This window comes from Capricornis sumatraensis, chromosome 4 (assembly GCF_032405125.1).
Source record: "Capricornis sumatraensis isolate serow.1 chromosome 4, serow.2, whole genome shotgun sequence".
In the NCBI taxonomy this organism is placed as follows: domain Eukaryota; kingdom Metazoa; phylum Chordata; class Mammalia; order Artiodactyla; family Bovidae; genus Capricornis; species Capricornis sumatraensis.
The window spans coordinates 70806462-70823635 of NC_091072.1; the positions used below are offsets into that span (position 1 = coordinate 70806462).

The 17174-nt window shown below is 53.5% G+C and overlaps 1 protein-coding gene across 1 annotated transcript; it reads right to left on the bottom strand.

Moving 5' to 3' along the window:
* Nucleotides 1-13179: 13179 nt before the first annotated feature.
* HOXC8 (homeobox C8) lies at nt 13180-15285 on the bottom strand. Its single transcript, XM_068971966.1, has 2 exons — nt 14850-15285; nt 13180-13472 (listed from the first exon to the last, which is right to left on the bottom strand). The coding sequence occupies exons 1-2, from the start codon at nt 15283-15285 to the stop codon at nt 13180-13182; spliced, it is 729 nt and encodes a 242-aa protein (XP_068828067.1).
* Between the last annotated feature and the right edge of the window lie 1889 nt (nt 15286-17174).

Sequence of the window (17174 nt, forward strand, 5' to 3'; positions counted from 1 at the left end):
CTCCCTGTCCCAGCAACCAAAACACATGCTTTTCATGAACACTAATTATAGGAGAGAACTCATTGTAGGCGCCCTGAGCCTAAATGGGGGGCAGGCATTGGTCGGGAGTCCCCAAGGGTTGCATTGGAGGCTGGACACTGGAGGGTTTCCCAGGGCAAGTGTTAAGGCTCCTATTCCAGCCTCATCCTGCTCCAGACTGGGGGCTGGGGGCCTGTGTATCTCTGAACTGGGGAGAGGGTGGCTGGGACTGGCCTCTGGCCCTGGAGGGGTTCATGGGTGGGCCTCACCTTGCCTGCCTTTGCTTTCCACTCTGCTCTGGGAAATATATTAATTTCTTGGGGAAGAATATGTGAAGTGAGAGGCATGAGATCTGGAATTTTTATTTGGGGCCAGTCTTCTCCAGAGGTCCTGCTTAGTTTGTGTTCTGCCAGTCTTCTCTCTCTCCCCAGATCCCCCAACTCTGCGCCGCTGTCTGTGACTCACCCAGCCTCACACACAGATACATATACACTCCATTCCTGGCTGCCGGCGCCACCAACTGCAGCCCGGCGCCTCCGAAGGCTGCTCAGGGACGCGGGCACTGGAGCCGCAGGACTCAGCAGTCGGCCTGAGTGCCTGGCTGCCTGGAAGCCTCTACAGCTGCCCGGCCCACCCCCTGGATCCTCGACTTCCAGGGCGGGAGAGGAGCGGTTGCCCCACTGGCCCCTTTTGTGCCACTGGGTGAGGGCTGAAATCCCCCTTGCAGAGAAAGCTGAGTTTCAATAATTGTTCAGCTCACCTCACAATAGCACTGTTTGGTTAAGGCTTTGCTGTTCTAGAGTGACTGCTCAGTTGGCCCGACTGGCTTATGATAGGATTTTTTTTTTATTTAAAAATTAAAAAAATAAATCCTACTCCAAATGCCTAATGTTTTGTTTAAGAGATCCTTTGATCTCCACAGAATGCAGAGTAAAAGGCTTGCAAAGAGAATTTCCTAGTCCGTCAGAGAACCTGAACGCAGGGAACTGGGTCTGCTTGGGGACACCCCATCATAGCTGACCCAAGGAGCCCCCAGCTTCTCAAAGATCCAGTGGGGAAACTGTCTGAGCTCATACCTCTCCAGACATGCGTTGTACTGCAAAAAAGAATGCTCTTTCTCCTTTCAAACTTGAGGCATGGAGACACTTGGAGAAAAGTGAAATTTGACACACCCAGCCCAGAAGTGGATCCCATTTGGGGGTGCTGATATTCTGGGGACAGGGCCCAGGCTGGCTAGCTGAGTGGAGTTGGGGGGCAGCAGGGAGGCGGGACAGAAGAAAAGGCCAGATGGGGCATGTCAAGCTCCTGAGAACTGCCCCAAACACCTCAGAGGCCTGCGCTTTTGAGCTGAGAGGTTGAGAAGCTGCTCAAGCTGCTTTTGCTTTATTTGCAATTAAACAGAGAAGAAAGGTACCTGGAGGGGCTCAGCTAACTCACATCATATTTTCTCGTCTCCCTCTTTCCAGATTTCTGCCTGACCTTTCTTTACCACCACTCCACGTAATGCTGCTACCATTAGGAGACACAAACTCCTACACTGGCATTTGTTTGGCTTCTCTGGCGGAAGGTTAAGAAGTACAGTAGGTCTTCAACATCTCTGTCCCATCACACTCAGCCCTGAGCCCCTTTGGGCCCCCTCTGGAAGAAATCATTTCTGGCTTTGGGGGCCTGGCCCCCAAGCCTCCCACCTCTGTCCCAAGCAGCTGAGTATCAACTGAGGAGGGGGCATACAGAAAGCCTTCAGACACAGTGTCTCATCCCCATTGGGAATGGGGAGGGAATTCAGACCCTGAGTGACATTTCAGGGAGGGAAAGCAAATAGTCCTGCTTGGCCCAGGAGGGAAAATTAAAATCCAGAACACTCAGAATATTTTTGGCCTCCAGAGTGAAAACAAAGGATCCCCAATTTTCTGGCTTCTCTTATATCCCTCCATGCAGAGTACTGCTTGGATCCATTTTGGAAGTTTTTAGAATTGTAAAATTAAAGAACAAGAACGCAGCATTTATGACGTCACAGTGAGTTGTCATGAGGAAACTGTAAATGTCATAAAAGTTACTACATACAGCAAGAGTTTTCTGTGTGGGTTCCTTGCCTCCCCTCACATCCTCTCCCCCCACCTGTCTCCTTCTTCTTCCCCTGGTCTAAGTTTTCCCACTTGAAAATAAAATATTATGTTCTGGAACAATAAGCCAACAAGAAACACTGTCCTCATTTCCCTATAAATAATTTGATTCTTTATTGTTTGTAGATCTGAAAGAACCATTTAATCTGCGCTGGCAAAAAGAAGGAGAGAGATGGGGGGGGAATTAATTTCAGAAAGGAGAGAATATTACTTACTTCGATGATACTCTTTCAGATTTGATAGCCAGGAGCAAAATTAGAGGCGAACAGCGGCCTCTCCGACTCTACACCTGGCGAGATTGGAGATTTATAGGATCTTTAGTGAAGGGGCAATTTAATTTTGTAGGATTTGCTTAAATTCACTGCTATTTTGGGGGGCTGAGGAGAAGGGAGGGTGATGAGGAGAGCGACATGCTTTATCTAGCTTTATGAATCCGCCAACATTAGCCTGATTTAAAACCCAACAACCTGTGTCTCAGGGAAAACTCCTGCAGAAAGGAGTGGGGTGAGGGGGATTCGGCTTTCTCAAGGAGTGTGGCCCCCTTAGCAGTTGCCAGGGGAAAGGAAAAAAAGCTGGAGGCCAGGGGAGGGCTGCTCTGTCTCTCCACTACCAGGACACCCGGAGGTTTATGGTATCCCCATAATTCCCCCAACCCTATAAACAGCTGCCCTATTTTAGGACGATTTCTGCTTCCTCCCCTCGGAAAGGGAGAGTGAGGGAGGTGGGAATGGCGGGAGCAGGGTGCCGGAAAGGGGAGGGAGTTCAGGATAGCGCCGCACTTTGTTCTCCTGGGTGAGTTTGCTGTTTGGCGGGTTTCTGACGCAGGGTGGCAGCAGACAAAACAAGTAAACAACTCACAGACACAATAAACAGGGGCGGCAGCAGCACCATGGCAGAGGCCGTGGGCCGTGGTGAGGGGCACACTTTGCGGGTAATGTCACCCTGGCACTCGGGGCCGCCAAGGCCTAAAAGCTCAAGGCTGCCCTTGGTGCGAGAGAAGATGGGAAAGAGCTGCACACCTCGCACCCGCGGCAAGTCTGGACAGGACATTCTGGGGAGGAACCTGATCACCTAGGGAGTGGAGTTAAACCCCCGCCAGTTCCTCTCCCATCCTTACTTTCTTTCCTGGGGGTTTTAATAGACATTTATACCCCAGCCTCTGTCTTTCCTTGGGCCTGGAAGGGAGAAAGAAGGCTGGTTAATTCTCAGCCCCGGCTCACACTCAGTGCTCTAGGCCCACAGGCGGTCAGACCAAGCTTCAGCTATCTCTACGGCTTAGGTAGCAGAGAGGATTAAAATAAAGTCCCACCAGTAACCAGATCTAGGTTTTGGGGAACTTTGAGATCCCCTAGTCCGTTCCACATATGACAGAGGCAAAGCTGAGACCCTGTGAGCAGCCAGAGCGAGCAGGAGTGGGGAGATAGGCATTCACCGCACCCCCATCTGTCTGGCTGGCTTTCTCCAGCGGCCTCTCCAGGCACCTTAGTCCGTTCACAGCCGCCCCAGATCATTGCCCAGAGGCTACCTTATTAACCACTCCAATCTTCTCTGCCGCCTCAGTGAGGCTTCGAACACCAGGGCCCAGCGACTGCTCAAAACTGCTCACAGGCATACCTCACCCACCAAAGTTTCCCACCGAACTCACTTTCAGCACAATTGGGCTCGCCTGCTCAAACAATCCTGAGTTGGGGAAGTCTGCAGGGAGGTGTGGAGAGGAAGCAGAAGGGAGTCAATCTTTCCCCAGCCCAGCTGCTTGGACAGCGAAGGCAATAAGGTCTGAGAAAACCTTTGTGGCATCTCTCAGTTACTGATACCCGCATACTCCGATTCCAGCACGAACACATTTTCAGCAGAGCACACACAGAGGGCACCCAGTGCCTCCTTAAGCCCAAGCCCATCTAGTGAGGGCTAACAAAATTTCGCACGCACATAAAATGGTGTTTGAGCGAATATAGGCATGGTAATACACAATTAACCACTGAGGAAACATGAGTCTGTATATACTCGTGCAGATGTCTGCGCCCGTACATTTGAGCCTCAATCTAATAAACGTATAAAGCCACCAAGCTTGGTTTCGGAACATAACAGCCAACCCAACAAGGCCGCCTTCTCCAAACAAGGTCGCATTCTACGTGGGGATCACAACTGTCAGACCAGGGAGAGAAAGGGTTTGCTCTGCCCATTTCTCCTTAGCTAGGAGCTGGCGCATGAAATACAGCCCGTGGCAGGACTGACAAAGCCCCGTAAGGGACAGGCCCAAGGTACCCAAAGAGTGGACTCAGTGAAGACTGCTGGGGGCCCTGGGCTCAAGGCAGTGTCACCAGACCCTGACCCATGGACTCAGGGCTTCTGCACAGCCTTAGCTCTGGGTGTGCAGAGTCCTTGAGCCCGATTCTATTCTCAGCTGCTCTGGCTATTATTAGATAATCACAGCAGTGTCCTCCTGCTCTTAGGACCTTGTCCACAGGGAATCTGGCCTGCAAGAAGGCTGAGCGTTGCCACGGGTGGCCCCTTTTGTGCTTCTGTTTGAGTGCCATCGAGAGAGAGAAAGGAAGGAAAATTGAAAGTAAGGAGGGAAGGAAGGGGCTGGCGTTTGGGGCTGGGTTTTCCCCCTGGCCATACTAGAAAATAGAAAACTAGGGCCAGTCACTGTTGGTAGACTGTCTCTGCATCCCTCTGGGTCCTGAGGAGAGTCTAGGGGTGAAATGAGTGGGAGCCTGCAGGACCCTGGCCAAGAATGGACAGAAAATCAATGTATAAAAATAATATATAAGGACATTTCAGGATGGTGTTGCTAACCCGACAACCACCAACCCTACCACTTTAAAATCTCACCAACCACTTTCGTTAGGTTAGATCCCTGTAGGCCGATGGTGATACCCCAGCCTAGCCCATGCCCACCCCTCCAAAGGGAGGTGGCCCCCTCTAGTATTCCAGGTGAATCCCCACTGGCCCGAGTGGCCTTCTCCGGAAACTGTTGTCCTGGGGTGGGGGGGGCGGTGAACAAAGACTTGTCCCCCTCCCCCAGTCAGTGCGGCCATCTGCTGGGGCGGGGGCAGACAAAATACAGCGAAAGAGAAATAGAGGCCTCACCGATCGGCGGTTCCCAGAATACGCCAGGAGAAAAGCTCCCATTTTCAGGCCTCCGGGGCCCCTCCACTGGCCCACGGTACTCCCCTCGCCCTTTGCAGGTCTCACGGACTCGGGGTCTGAGCGGCCCCGGCCTGGCTCCCCGGGGCGTCAGCCCCAGGGCCGCGCCGGGGCGGCGAGAGAGCGCGCGGCAGCCGGAGCGGGCGGCGGGCTGGGCCCATTTGGGGAGAGCCAAGCGCTTTTCTCGATCGTAAACAAGGAACGCGAAATTAGCCCCTCGGCAGACGCCTCTGCCGACACACACAAGTCCTATTGCGGGGGGTGAGGGGAAGGGGGAGAGAAAATGCCATTTCTTCCCCCGGGAGAATACCTCCCAGGCCTTTATGTCGGCTGCGAAAGGGGAATTTTTGGGGGGGCAAGAGAGGAAGGGAAGGGGATTGTGGGGGGAGGGGAGGGAAGATTCACCGTCAACTCGGGCCCAAGGGGTTTGATTTGAATGCAGTAGAACTAAATTTTTAAAAATTTGATAAAAACAGGTTATCTCCCCCCCCACCCCCCAGGCGACTAGTCCGGGTTTAAACAGGAAATCGAGGAGCGGTCCCCTCCCCCACTCGGGCTTGGCGCAGAAGCCCAGTCGCGCGTTTGGGAGAGGATGGGGGGGGGGGGAGTGCTCTTGGCTCGGGCCGAAGGGGACTCTGGCCCCCAGACTCTCGGATCTCTCCAGAAGTATGCACTCTCCCCTCCCCCAGCTCTGGGGTGTGTCTGCCTTGGGTGTGTAAGCGAGTGTGTGTGCGTTGCCCTTTATAAACAGAAGCTCACACATATAGGGGCCGCCTCGGACCCAGGCCAGGGAGCAGGGCGGGGTCATATATCAAGCTGCAACACATTCAGGGCCACGTACATTTGGAAGAAATTAAGCCACTGTGTTATGAAACCATATGTATTGGGTTAAGACTATACAACACGCCATTAGCACCAATTATTAGGAAGATCCCCAGCGCCCAGGACCCTCCGGGCCGCCCAATTCTGAGTCCCGACCCCATAAGCCAGCCGTGCCCCAGCCGTGCCTTGGGATCTCACTACCTCTGCTCATCCAGGAGGCCTTGCCGGCGAGGCCTGGTCCCTGTCCCCACCCATTCTAGGGCCTCTTCAATTCCCACCTCCGCCCCAGACAGGGCAGATCACAGCCCAGAGCAGCCAGGCGACGCGGGTGAAGCAGTCCAGTTGGTATCCTGGGTGGGGTGGCCGCGGTGGGGGTGGAGAACGCCGGGCCGGGGGTCGCGGGGAGAGAAGGCAGATTGGCCCCCATTCTCCAAGCACAAGATGGCTTTTGAGTACCAAGTCCCCCACCCCCACCCATCCACCCGCAGTGCAGAGCACCTCCCATCTTTCCATCCGCTCGAGTGGGGGTGGAAGCAGGGGGTGGGCAGACGCTCTCCCCTCAGCTGACGCGCACCAGCCACCAGCCTCCTCCCTAATTGCCAATTAACAGGCCCCGCCGCCCGCCTAGCTGCGCTCTTCCTGCTCCGCGGCCGGGCCCTGGGCCCGCACTGCGCATGTGTGAGCTCTAGCGGTCGCGCTCTTCGGGAGGGAGGGGGCTGCGGAGCAGGGAGGGGGCACTGGAAAGTTTGTTTGGGGGTTGGGGGGCTGACTCTGCTCGGAGGGCATTGGTTACAGCTTACAGGTTCTTTCTTCTGCCCTGGATTTTGAGCTCCCGAGCCCCCTCTGTCTCAGTCCCGTTAGGCAAGAGGCCGCAGATCTAACAGGTAAGGACAAGGTCCGCGCACTAGACCCCGGCCTTGAGCCCCACGCAGTCCTCTGGCCCCCCGACCCCCAACTTCAGCGTACAGTGACATAAGGACAACATACGTCCCCCACTACCATATTCCAGTTTAACCCAATTTCTCCCCCACCCCCACTTTTCCTCCCCATAATTGCTACGCGCCCACCCTCTCGCCCCCTCTCCTTTCTAACCAAGACAAGCCGCTGCTGTCCTTATCTTGAAACCGCCACCCAGCTACGGACCATTAGTTACATATTTGAACCAATAAGGAAACACTTACCGGGCGCTGCTGTCACTCTCCCTCTCCCTCTCTCTCTCTGCCTCTCTCTCCCACTCTCTCTTTCTCGTCTTTGCTCATTCTGTGCCGCTGCCGAGCCTGTCTCAGCTCCACATACATATATATGTATATATATATATTTTATAGAAATTTTAAAATAAAAAAGAAGTCCCAATAATTAAAAAAGCCAAATAAAATTAAGGAGAGATGCAAGAAGGGGGCAGGAGGGAGAGCTTAGGAGAGGGGAGGGGCGGAAGCATCTGCAGCTCCCTATCTCAACTCCTGCTCTCGCATTCCTCCTGCCCCTTGGGGGGCTAGAGGGACGGGAAGGGAGAGAGGGTGCCCTCTACTCCAGCCTCTTCCCCCCGCCCCCCTCCCCAGGTGCTCCCAGCTTCCGGCAACTCCAGCTGGGAGGAAAAAAATTAAATGAGGGGAGAAAATAATTATTAATCAGATTAATAAAAAAAAAATACTAGTAATGAAGGGAGCGCCCAGCGCAGGTTTCCCTGGCAATGGTTAGGCTCTTACAGGGAGGACTGTTCTGCGGAGCGCTCCGAACGGACAAACCACAATAAAAAGTTCACGTTCATGGATGGAATCCACATGACTTCTTGTGGCCAATCCAACTTGTGAGTCGATCGTAAACTTTTATTACTCAGCTGTAAATTTTCTGCAAACAACCGGGAATGCGATGCATTTGTGTAGCGTGTGCAAATGGGCGCCGCGGTCGCCATGTTTACCCAATTCTCTCGGAGAGGGAGCATCCCCCGACCCCCACCCTACCCCCACCCACCGCCCACTCCCCACGGGCCGGGTTGCTCCTGGCTAGCGCGGAAAGGGCGAAGGGGGGACCTGACAGGAGACAAGGAAGGATTCTGGCGCTGAGTCGGCTGCCTCCCTCTGCCATGCCGAATTTTACATATTTTCCTTAATAAATGGGGTATTAAGGTTGGCTCTGGGGGAACCACAGCTTTGCAAAGATTTGTGGCATTGGGGCAATGACGGCAGGCCCGGCGCGTGAAGGGGATGCTCAGCATACTCCTGTCATTTTTTTTCTAGGAAGAGAACAACATCCTTCCCACTGGGGCTTAGGGGAAGCCCCCCACTCTACCCAAGATGGGAACAGGAGGGGCAGGCCGCTGGAAGCCTCATAACCAAGACTGACCTGGCCGTGGTCTGAAGAGCGGAGAGGGTTTAGGCCTGCGGAGGCAGCTTGGAGGGGGGGGGGGTGGTGGCGGACGAGATCTGGGAGCAGCCTGCAGAACTCCCAAAGCACCCCTCATCCTCAGATTGTTTTCTCCCCACTCCCACCCCCGCAAGACCATCCCTAGGTCTCCTAAGGACGGCAGGTCTCCTCAGTTCCTAGGTTCAGATGGCAGCTTCCTCCTAATCTTTTTAGGATTAAATATAAAATTAAGGTCTATGATCGATCTTAGTTCCCAGTTCTTTTTCCTTTGGGTGCATGGTCATAGGAAGCCTTTTTCTGTCTGGTCAGGTGGCCCAAACCCATCTGCCTTTTTCAGAAAAATTCCAGTGTCTGGGCAACTAGGACACACCTTGCAGGCCCAGAAAAAAGTATCGATTCTTTCCTTGAATTGTACCTTCCATGCTAAACACCAGAGCACGGGAGACTCCAGACCCCTGATTTTGGCAATGAATCCAATGTGAGGAAGCCCAGAATAAATCCCCCCATAGAGACTATTTGCCAACCAGTCACCACCCAGCCACTTTCCCCAACAAGCTGGAGATTTGAAGGCCCAAAGCTCTTCTCTTGGTTCCTGAGTCATGTTGGCATGGGGACTTCCACGGCTGGGTGCCCCACCCCAACCAACAGGGGGTCCCCTCATCCCCTCCCCAAACTTCCTCCACAGTAAGTGAAGCAGTTGCCTTAGCCGGATGCAGGGACCTTGTTTCTTTTACAAACCCACCCATAAATTTTATAACAGGTAGTTAAAAATTACGACAAGGAAGCACTGGCCCAGCTTTTCACAATGGGCCTCGGGGAGAATGGGACAGCTCCGCGAGCAGTTCAGCGGAAATTTTACTTCTAGTCTGTGGCACAACCTGTCTTAGAGTTCGAGTTAACTGGCACGGGGTGACTTTCTCCAGCACATAGCCGCTGGGGCATCTAATTTGGGGAAGCTGAGGCTGGGGAGGCCAATCCACTCTCCCATCCTAGGGTCCCCCAAGGAGCCTTTTAGGGCACTTATTACCTCCCTCCTCCTCCTCCCCCAGATCCCCTACAGGCCCGCAATTCCCTTGGCCTCTACAACGAAGTGGGGAGGGAGAGACAATGCTGAGTGTGTGTGGTTTTTTTTAATCCCGAGAAACGAATTTGCCCCCCAACTTAATAGCTGCATTATCCTGTCTCTACGGTTGAGATTAGAATAATAAATTCAAGGCGAAATGAGCGAGATGCTTCAACTCAGCATTTTGAAAGACACTATTTTTCACAAATCACAAATAGCTTTCGGAAGCCACTTTGATTGGCTAATAAAAAAGTAAAGAATGGGAGAAAGTCCTAGCTGCTGCTGCCGAATGGTCCCCATTCTGGTAATGGGACGGCGGGAGTATTTGGGAGGACGCGTTTCTAAAGAGAGCGCATCCCCGCTCGCAATTAAGTTCTCCCATAATACGGGTTTTGCTTCCTTTTCTCTCCAAACGAGAAAACAGAGGCGGTGGGCACCACGGGTTGGGGGGGAGCGGGTGCTGTAAGAGAGGGCGGCTGAAGCTCTCTGGGTCTGGCCCACCCGATGCCTTGCATCTCAAGCGATGCTGGGCGCCAGACGCACCCCGCCCTCCGACGCCGGGCTTGGGGCCACGGGCATTGCTGCGCACGGCCGGGATTGAATGGGGCATTGGGTGTGGGGAAAATTCGGTGAGGTTCTTCGAAGGCATTTAGTGTAGGGTCAATGGCTACTGAGCCAAAGATTTTTTATTAATAGCAAGCATAATTCTACATTTCAAAATGAAACGACCCTCGCCGGCCCTCGGAGTCTGGATGCCTGTGGGAAGGCCTGAGGTCGGAGCAAAATTCTCTCTATTTGGGCCTCCCCGGCGGGCAGCCAGTGTTTCCCCGCAGCAAACGGGGTACCTGTCTGGCCCCGTGGCTGGCAGCTGGGACCCCAGGTTCCGAAAGATTTCCCCCAGAGCTGTTCAAAGCTGTTCCCGACTGCCTGCCCGCAGCCTGGGCTTCCAATCGGTAGCCTGGCTCGGGCCGCAGGAGTCCCCTATTAACGACGCCTGATCCAATCCTGTATTCAAGACCACTTTGCGTGGGAGCCAGGGACTCAGACGCGGGTGAAATTACACAAAACTAGAGTCCTCGACTTACTAGGCGTAAGTCTGGGGAAATCACTGAACGGGAGAACAGAGAGGGAAGGGAGTGAGAGAGAGAGGTCTGGCCTCAAAAATATTTCAGTCTTTGGGGGTCTGGGTTTTTAAGACCAGAAGATCCCTTCCCCTCCCCTCGTCCCATCTCTTGACTGAATCAGATGGCTTGTATATGTGGAATTTGGTATTATTTGACCAGAATCTTACTGGCATAAACAGATTTCTCTGTCTAGGACTCTCCAGGGAAGACTGAGAGACTTCTTGCCCCCTGAGTCCCTCAGCGTTCAACCCTTTATTTTGGGGAATGGGGAGTCCAGTGAAGACTGTCCTTACCCGGCTGTGGCTGGAGTAAGGGACTGTCCACTCAACGGGCCCACCCCCACCGGAGCCAATGACCTGAATTATAAGGGCAGGGCAGGCTGCCCAACTGCCAAGGTGAAGCTGAGAGGGCTTGAAATAGCCAGAACAGAGGCTGGAGTAAGTGCAAGCGGGCTGGGTGACAGTGATGGCTCTGTGCTGGCTGAATTTGAATTTCAGACAGTGGACTCAGGCTGCTTGCCTTACCAGTCCACCTTTCCCTTCTCTCCTCTCCCCTAGGCTTGAGCTCCCTTACCCCCCACTCTCAGGCTTCTTGAAACCAAGTCCTCCAGACTGCCTTGAGCCTCACATCCTTCCCACCCTGTTTGCTTTCTAGTGCTGGGTGCTGAGTACTAAGGGTTGACCATGAGAGATCAGAAGGAGTCACACTGCCTCATCCTTAGCCCCAGCCCCTAGTTGAAAAAGGCCTAGTTGCTGGAGGGGCATGAGAGGGGGAGCAGATTTTTGATCTGGGCTCAGCCCAGAGCCAAGAGGAAGAAGATGGATGAGTGGAGAAGACGCTTTCTTCCTACTGGGACACTGGCATCTACCAACCCACTTTGTTTGGAGCCAATGTTCTCCCAAGGGCATTCTGCTCTTCTCCTCCTCCTGTTCACTTTCACCTGCCCTCCCAGCCCAGCCAGCCCTCTCAGCTGCTCCACTCCTCTCCATGTGGGTGCTCCCCAACCCCAAGTCAGATCAGTGGAGGAAACCTTTACTAGAATATTGAAAAAGGGTAAGGAGGGGAGGGGTAGAAAACGGGGGTACGATGGGGAAAAATCGAGCCAGTCATTACAGCTTCAAATATTTTTTCTCCATTTTTTTATTATGACTCACGTATACAATACAAAGTACTTCGACCAGAAACAGAGCTGCTGCCGGGACACAAAATCTACATTCATAGCTGGACATAAAGACGAATGACCAAAAATTATTATTATAGATATATTTTTAACCTTGTTTTTCTTTCGAGCACATTGCATAAACAGAGAATTCAAGACAGTTAACTATACATTCAGTGCAATTTAGTTCTACTCTACTGGGGTTAGAAGCACAATAAAAGCGCACAGGACCGGCGGGCTAGGCAGTCTCAGTTGTTGGGTTTTTCTTAGTGAAATAAGCAGCAACAAACGACAACAAAACCGCATTACAAATACTCTCAAAGCAGGATTTCTTCCTATAGGTAGTGATAAAATACGTTGGAGGTTTCTTTCTTTTTTTTTATTTTAAATTTTTTCTCTTTTTTTCTCCTGTATTAGGATTTTTTTTTAATTTCTTTTTTATTTTTTCAAGATTATTGCAGGTTCCCTTTAGGTAGTATGTTAAAGATTTACTATGATTATTATCAGTATTATTATTTTCATGATTATGGCGATTTCTGAGCGCTTATACCAGTGCAGCTCAGAGGAAGCTGGGCCCAACAACAGGAATTAGACAGCTGAAGGGGAGGAAGGCATGGGCCCGAGTGACCATGGGATGGCTAGGTAGGATCTGAGCGGCAACTGCAGGCAGGCGCCTTTCTACCCCGTGAAAAGGGAGGGGGGAGGGGGAGACCTCGTCTCCTTCAGGTTTCCATCAGGTTCGTAGAGAAAGTCAAGGGGGTCTAAGTGGGGACCCCCCAGGGAGGGAGAGGGGATATTCCTTGCTATCATTTTAAAAATGTCTTTGAACATCTTCCCTTTCTTTTCCTTCCTTCCTTCACTTTTTCTGTTCTTTGGGGGAAAAAAGTCAATCTAAGACACTAATCCTAGCATGAAAACAAAGCCACGAGTCTTCTTCCGCATTTTGAGGGGGCTCCCCTCTAAAATAAATACCAGAGAAGCAGGGAGGTGGCAGTGTGGCAAGAAGGGGCCGGGAGAAGGGGAAAGGGGGCCAGGTCTCAGACCTTAAAATCCAGGCAAGACTAAGAAGGGTGGGGGTAGGGAGAAGTGTGTGTGTTGGGGCAATGACTGAGACAGAGACTAGGAACTTTTCGCTGTGTCTCAGTCTCCCCCCTCCAGCCCCCAAACAAATAAAGATGGGGGGAAGTCCAAAGGTAATAAAACCAGAGCTGCAAGTATCTGACAGGTAGTTAGAGTTGTGAGTGTCATTCTATTCTCTATAAAAGCAAATGACAGTCGTAAACTTCTCAATTTATCTGCTACCATAAAATGAAACTTCAAGGGAGTTGCTAAAGGAGGGGGGGATGTCTTTTTTGCTCAGTCCTTGTTTTCTTCCTTTTCCTCCTCTTCTTTCTCCTCTTCCTCGTTTCCTTCTTCCTCCACCTTCTCCTCATCTCGGGCTCCGGGCAGTTTATCCTTGTTGTTCTCCTTTTTCCACTTCATCCTTCGGTTCTGGAACCAGATCTTCACTTGTCTCTCAGTCAGTCCCAGGGCATGAGAGACTTCAATCCGACGCTTTCGTGTCAAATAAGGATTAAAGAGAAACTCCTTTTCTAGTTCCAAGGTCTGATACCGGCTGTAAGTTTGCCTTCCGCTGCGCCGCCCCGGAGCTGGACAGAACAGAAGCCCAGTCTGGTTATGTTTGGGTAGGGGCTTGGCTTTCCCCTGTCACTCTTCCTCCCCTGAAGTCCCCCCCTCTGGTTTCCCCAGTTCCCCTCCCTCCTGCAGAAAAGGCAGAGCAGGCAAGGGCAGGAAAGTTTGGGGGGTTTGTTTTGGTTTAGCTTCACCTTGGGAGGTAGGGTAGGGGTGGGGGCAGGGACTAGGATCTGTCTGGAAAGCGGGGGCTGGAAGAGGCCAAGGGAGCACTGCAGAGTGCCCCCAGGCCTGCAGTTCCAGGAAACTGGCCCTTGCAGCTTTGTTTACAAGTGCAGAGGGCCATTGGGTGAGCAGGGCTGGGGACAGAGCCTTTTTCCAAAAAGAAGGCAAAAGGGCTGGGGGTGAAGAAGTGGGGCTCTGCTCACTGCCCCTCTTCAGATCTCTCTGCCTTATGCCTTGCAAGAAGGAAAAATAATTGATCTCCTGGAATGTATCACTGCTTGGCCTGATTGCTAACTGGAGATCAGCAAATAAATCACGGGCCATCCTTGCTGGAACTTGTCGCTTTCTAGCTTCCCCTTTTACTTCGAAATTGGGCGATGAGGGGCCACCTTTGGAGGGGCTCATGACCTGAGCTGCCCTGAGGGTCTCAGGAAGACCCCACAAGCCTTTGATGGGGGCAGCTTGGCGAGGGTCTTCTGGACCTCAGAGCCCTCAAACCTACATGGCCTCCCTCCTTTTCAGTACTCTTTTTTTTTTTTCCCCTTCCTTTCTGACTCCCTCTCTTCTCTCCAACTGAGGGAAGTAGAGCAAAGTTGGGGTAGTGGCCCTAAGGCTAATTCTCTGAGAGGAGGTGGTGGGTACCCCAGTGAAGTAGATCACCTGTCCTTGGGGTCCTGCCACCCCCTGACCCAGCCAGGGGAGGGAAGCAGGGGTCTTCATCCCAAGACAGCCTGCCCACTGTCCTGGACTGGGGCTCTCTGCCTTATGGAGAAACTGGCTTGTTCCAAAGGCTGATAACCTCAGGGTCCCCCGCTCCTTCCCAGCCACCTCCCCAACTTTGACTAGAGACGGTGAGAGAAACAGAGAAAGAGGAAAGAGAGAGACTGACTGACTGACAAGAGGTGGAGAAACCGTTTTTTTAACCCTTTGCACCCAGATACCACCTTTCCCCCCACTTTTACCCCAACCCCCCAAATCTCCCAGACAAACCCGGTGCCCCACCCCCAGCTGAACCTCCCAACCTCCAGAAACCCACTCAGGCCCGGGGGTGGGGCCCGAGACAGCCCCAAGCCAGGAGGGAAAGCGAGGGCAGACAAAAAGGAGGCGAGGGAGGGGGGGGAGACCCCGGAGCGCGGGAGACCAAGGGGGAAAGAGAAAAGGCTTCTCACCGTGGGGTCTCATCCATGGAAACATGAGGCTGGGAGACGAGTTTTGATTTAAGTGGCCTTGTCCTTCGCTACTGTTAGTGTTGGCGGAGGATTTACAGTCGGGATATTGCACCACGCTCGCCTCTTGCTGAGCCCCATAAAGGGACTGTCTGGGGAGCGCCTCGTAGCCATAGAATTTGGAGGCGTCTCCGTGGCAGCTCAGCGAGCACGGGTTCTGCTGGTAGCCCGAGTTGGAGATGCCCGAGGTGCCGTGGTGGAAGAAGTCTTGGACGTGGTGCGAGGCGTGCTGGAAGCCGGGCGCCGAGCCGCCGGGCCCGTACACCAGCGCATGGCTCCGGCCCACGCTCTGCGGGAAGCGGCAGTCGTAATAGGCCGGCTCCAGGGACTCGCCGCCTTTGTACTTGGAGAACAGGGGGTTGACGAAGTAGGAGCTCATGCTGGGCACATGAAAACCCGCCGCCCCCTCCCCTCTGGCTCCCGACTCCCCCGCCCGGGACCCCCGAAACTGCCCTCCCCCCGGGAGCGATCCCCAGGCCGGCCGGCTCCCCGGGGCGGCGGGCCGGGCTGGGCAGGTGGGGGGCGCCTGGGTGCCGGCGGCCGGCGGGGCGGCGCAGCTCCCGGGCTGGGCGCGGGCGGCGGCGGGCAAGCGGGCGGCGGCGGCGGCGGCGGCTCTCTTCACTGTCGGTAGGTAGAGCTCGCGCTCTCGCACTTAGCTCTTTCCTTTAACAGCCCAGGCGAATTCCTCAGACTCCCGGCGGTGGCGGCGCTTACACGCGATTCGCGTTCATCAATCCACGACATGAAGACAGGCGAGAGGGAGAGAGAGAGAGGGAGAGAGAGGGAGAGAGAGAGAGAGAGAGAAGGAAGGGAGGGATGGCGGGCGGGGGATAGAGGGGTTCAGGGCTGGGGGGACCTGGAAGAAGGGGAGGGGAGGAAGGGGGAGGGATGGGGGTGTGGTATGTGGGGGGTGGTGGTGAGCCCGCCCCAGCTAATGGCTGGGGCCAGCTTTTCCAAGGTGCGCATTCAGATTTGAAGGTGCCTCTCCTCCCTTCTCTTTTCCTTCCTCTCAGAGAGAGAGGTACCTGAGCCGGCAGGTCAACTCAGGTTACCTCAACAGGTATAAGACCCCCGAGGGGGCTGAATGCCAACTAGAGAGAGCGGTCCCCTAACAACCAAAGGTGGGTTCCCCAGGGGGTCCTTAAGTCTGGGGACTTTAGAAGGAAAAGCACATCTTATCCCCAGACACTTCAGCCATCAGAACCCTCTTGCCCCTATCCAGCTGCCCTGTCCTCCCTAGATTCTTAAGATGCCTTGTCAGCTGGCTGTGGGTAGTAGAGAGGGCCAGAGGCAAGGACACTCCACATACCCAGTCAGGGCTGCACTGCCCCTTCAGACACCAGCTCATGCCTCAGGCAGGAAGCCCGGGCAATGGCCACGAGCTTGCTGGAGGCTCTGAGAGCAAAGCCGCTGGTGGGAACAGAAGGAGAGGGCAGCTGTGGTTCTCTGGCTTCTGGCTGGGCTGATCCAGGAGGTTGCTTCTTAGGAGACCCCTTGTATCTGGGTTGGAGGAGTCTAAAGCAGGCCTCTTACTTGTCCCCACATACCCTAACCCCATAGGAAATGCCAGTTTGGCCTGGAGGGGCCTCCTGGCTTCACTGCATCCGCACCCCCGCCCCAACTCCCCCAGGCAGGCTGCCCAGGCCAGGATGTGGATGGGAACTGTCAACAGACACTCTTTAAATATTTACCCACTCTTCTCTGGGGGGTTTCCCCCATCCCCAAGACTGGGTAAATTCAAGTTAATGCTAATGGATAAAAGACCCTTATCCCATCAGCACCCTTCTCTGGCCATAAACATGTACAGTTACATGGACTGAACACAGACAGAGAGAAAAGGGAGAAAGAGAGCTGTGGACACGTGTGCTCTGTGCAGGTGAATGAAGAAGAAGAATGATTTTTCTGGTCCTCCCCCTCCACAGTATGTAAGGGCAATGCGGGGCCATACTCAGGATCCACACATATTGTATATGCTCTCTTCCACCACAAACAACATCAAATGCACACCCACTCAACTATCAGAAAGCACCCCTGACACTTCACAGACGCTGTGCACACTTGTGCACACCCAGACATATATGAAAATAAGACCTGATAAACACACATGCATCTTTCGCTCTTTGCATCATAAAAAAGAAAAATGCTACCTATTTTCCTTCCACATTTTGGAGTTTCAGGGTTGGATGAGGAAGGAGGCAGTTAGAAAATCAGATCTTTTTCTTCGCTATCCACCCGGAGCCCAGCTCTAGGGATGAAGGAAGAAATAAA

Excerpts from the sequence above, each read along its gene's own strand:
- HOXC8 (XM_068971966.1), bottom strand. The coding sequence starts at position 15,285 with ATGAGCTCCTACTTCGTCAACCCCCTGTTCTCCAAGTACAAAGGCGGC. Across the intron at positions 13,473-14,849 it reads TCCATGGATGAGACCCCACG|CTCCGGGGCGGCGCAGCGGA; the intron begins GTGAGAAGCCTT and ends TGTTCTGTCCAG.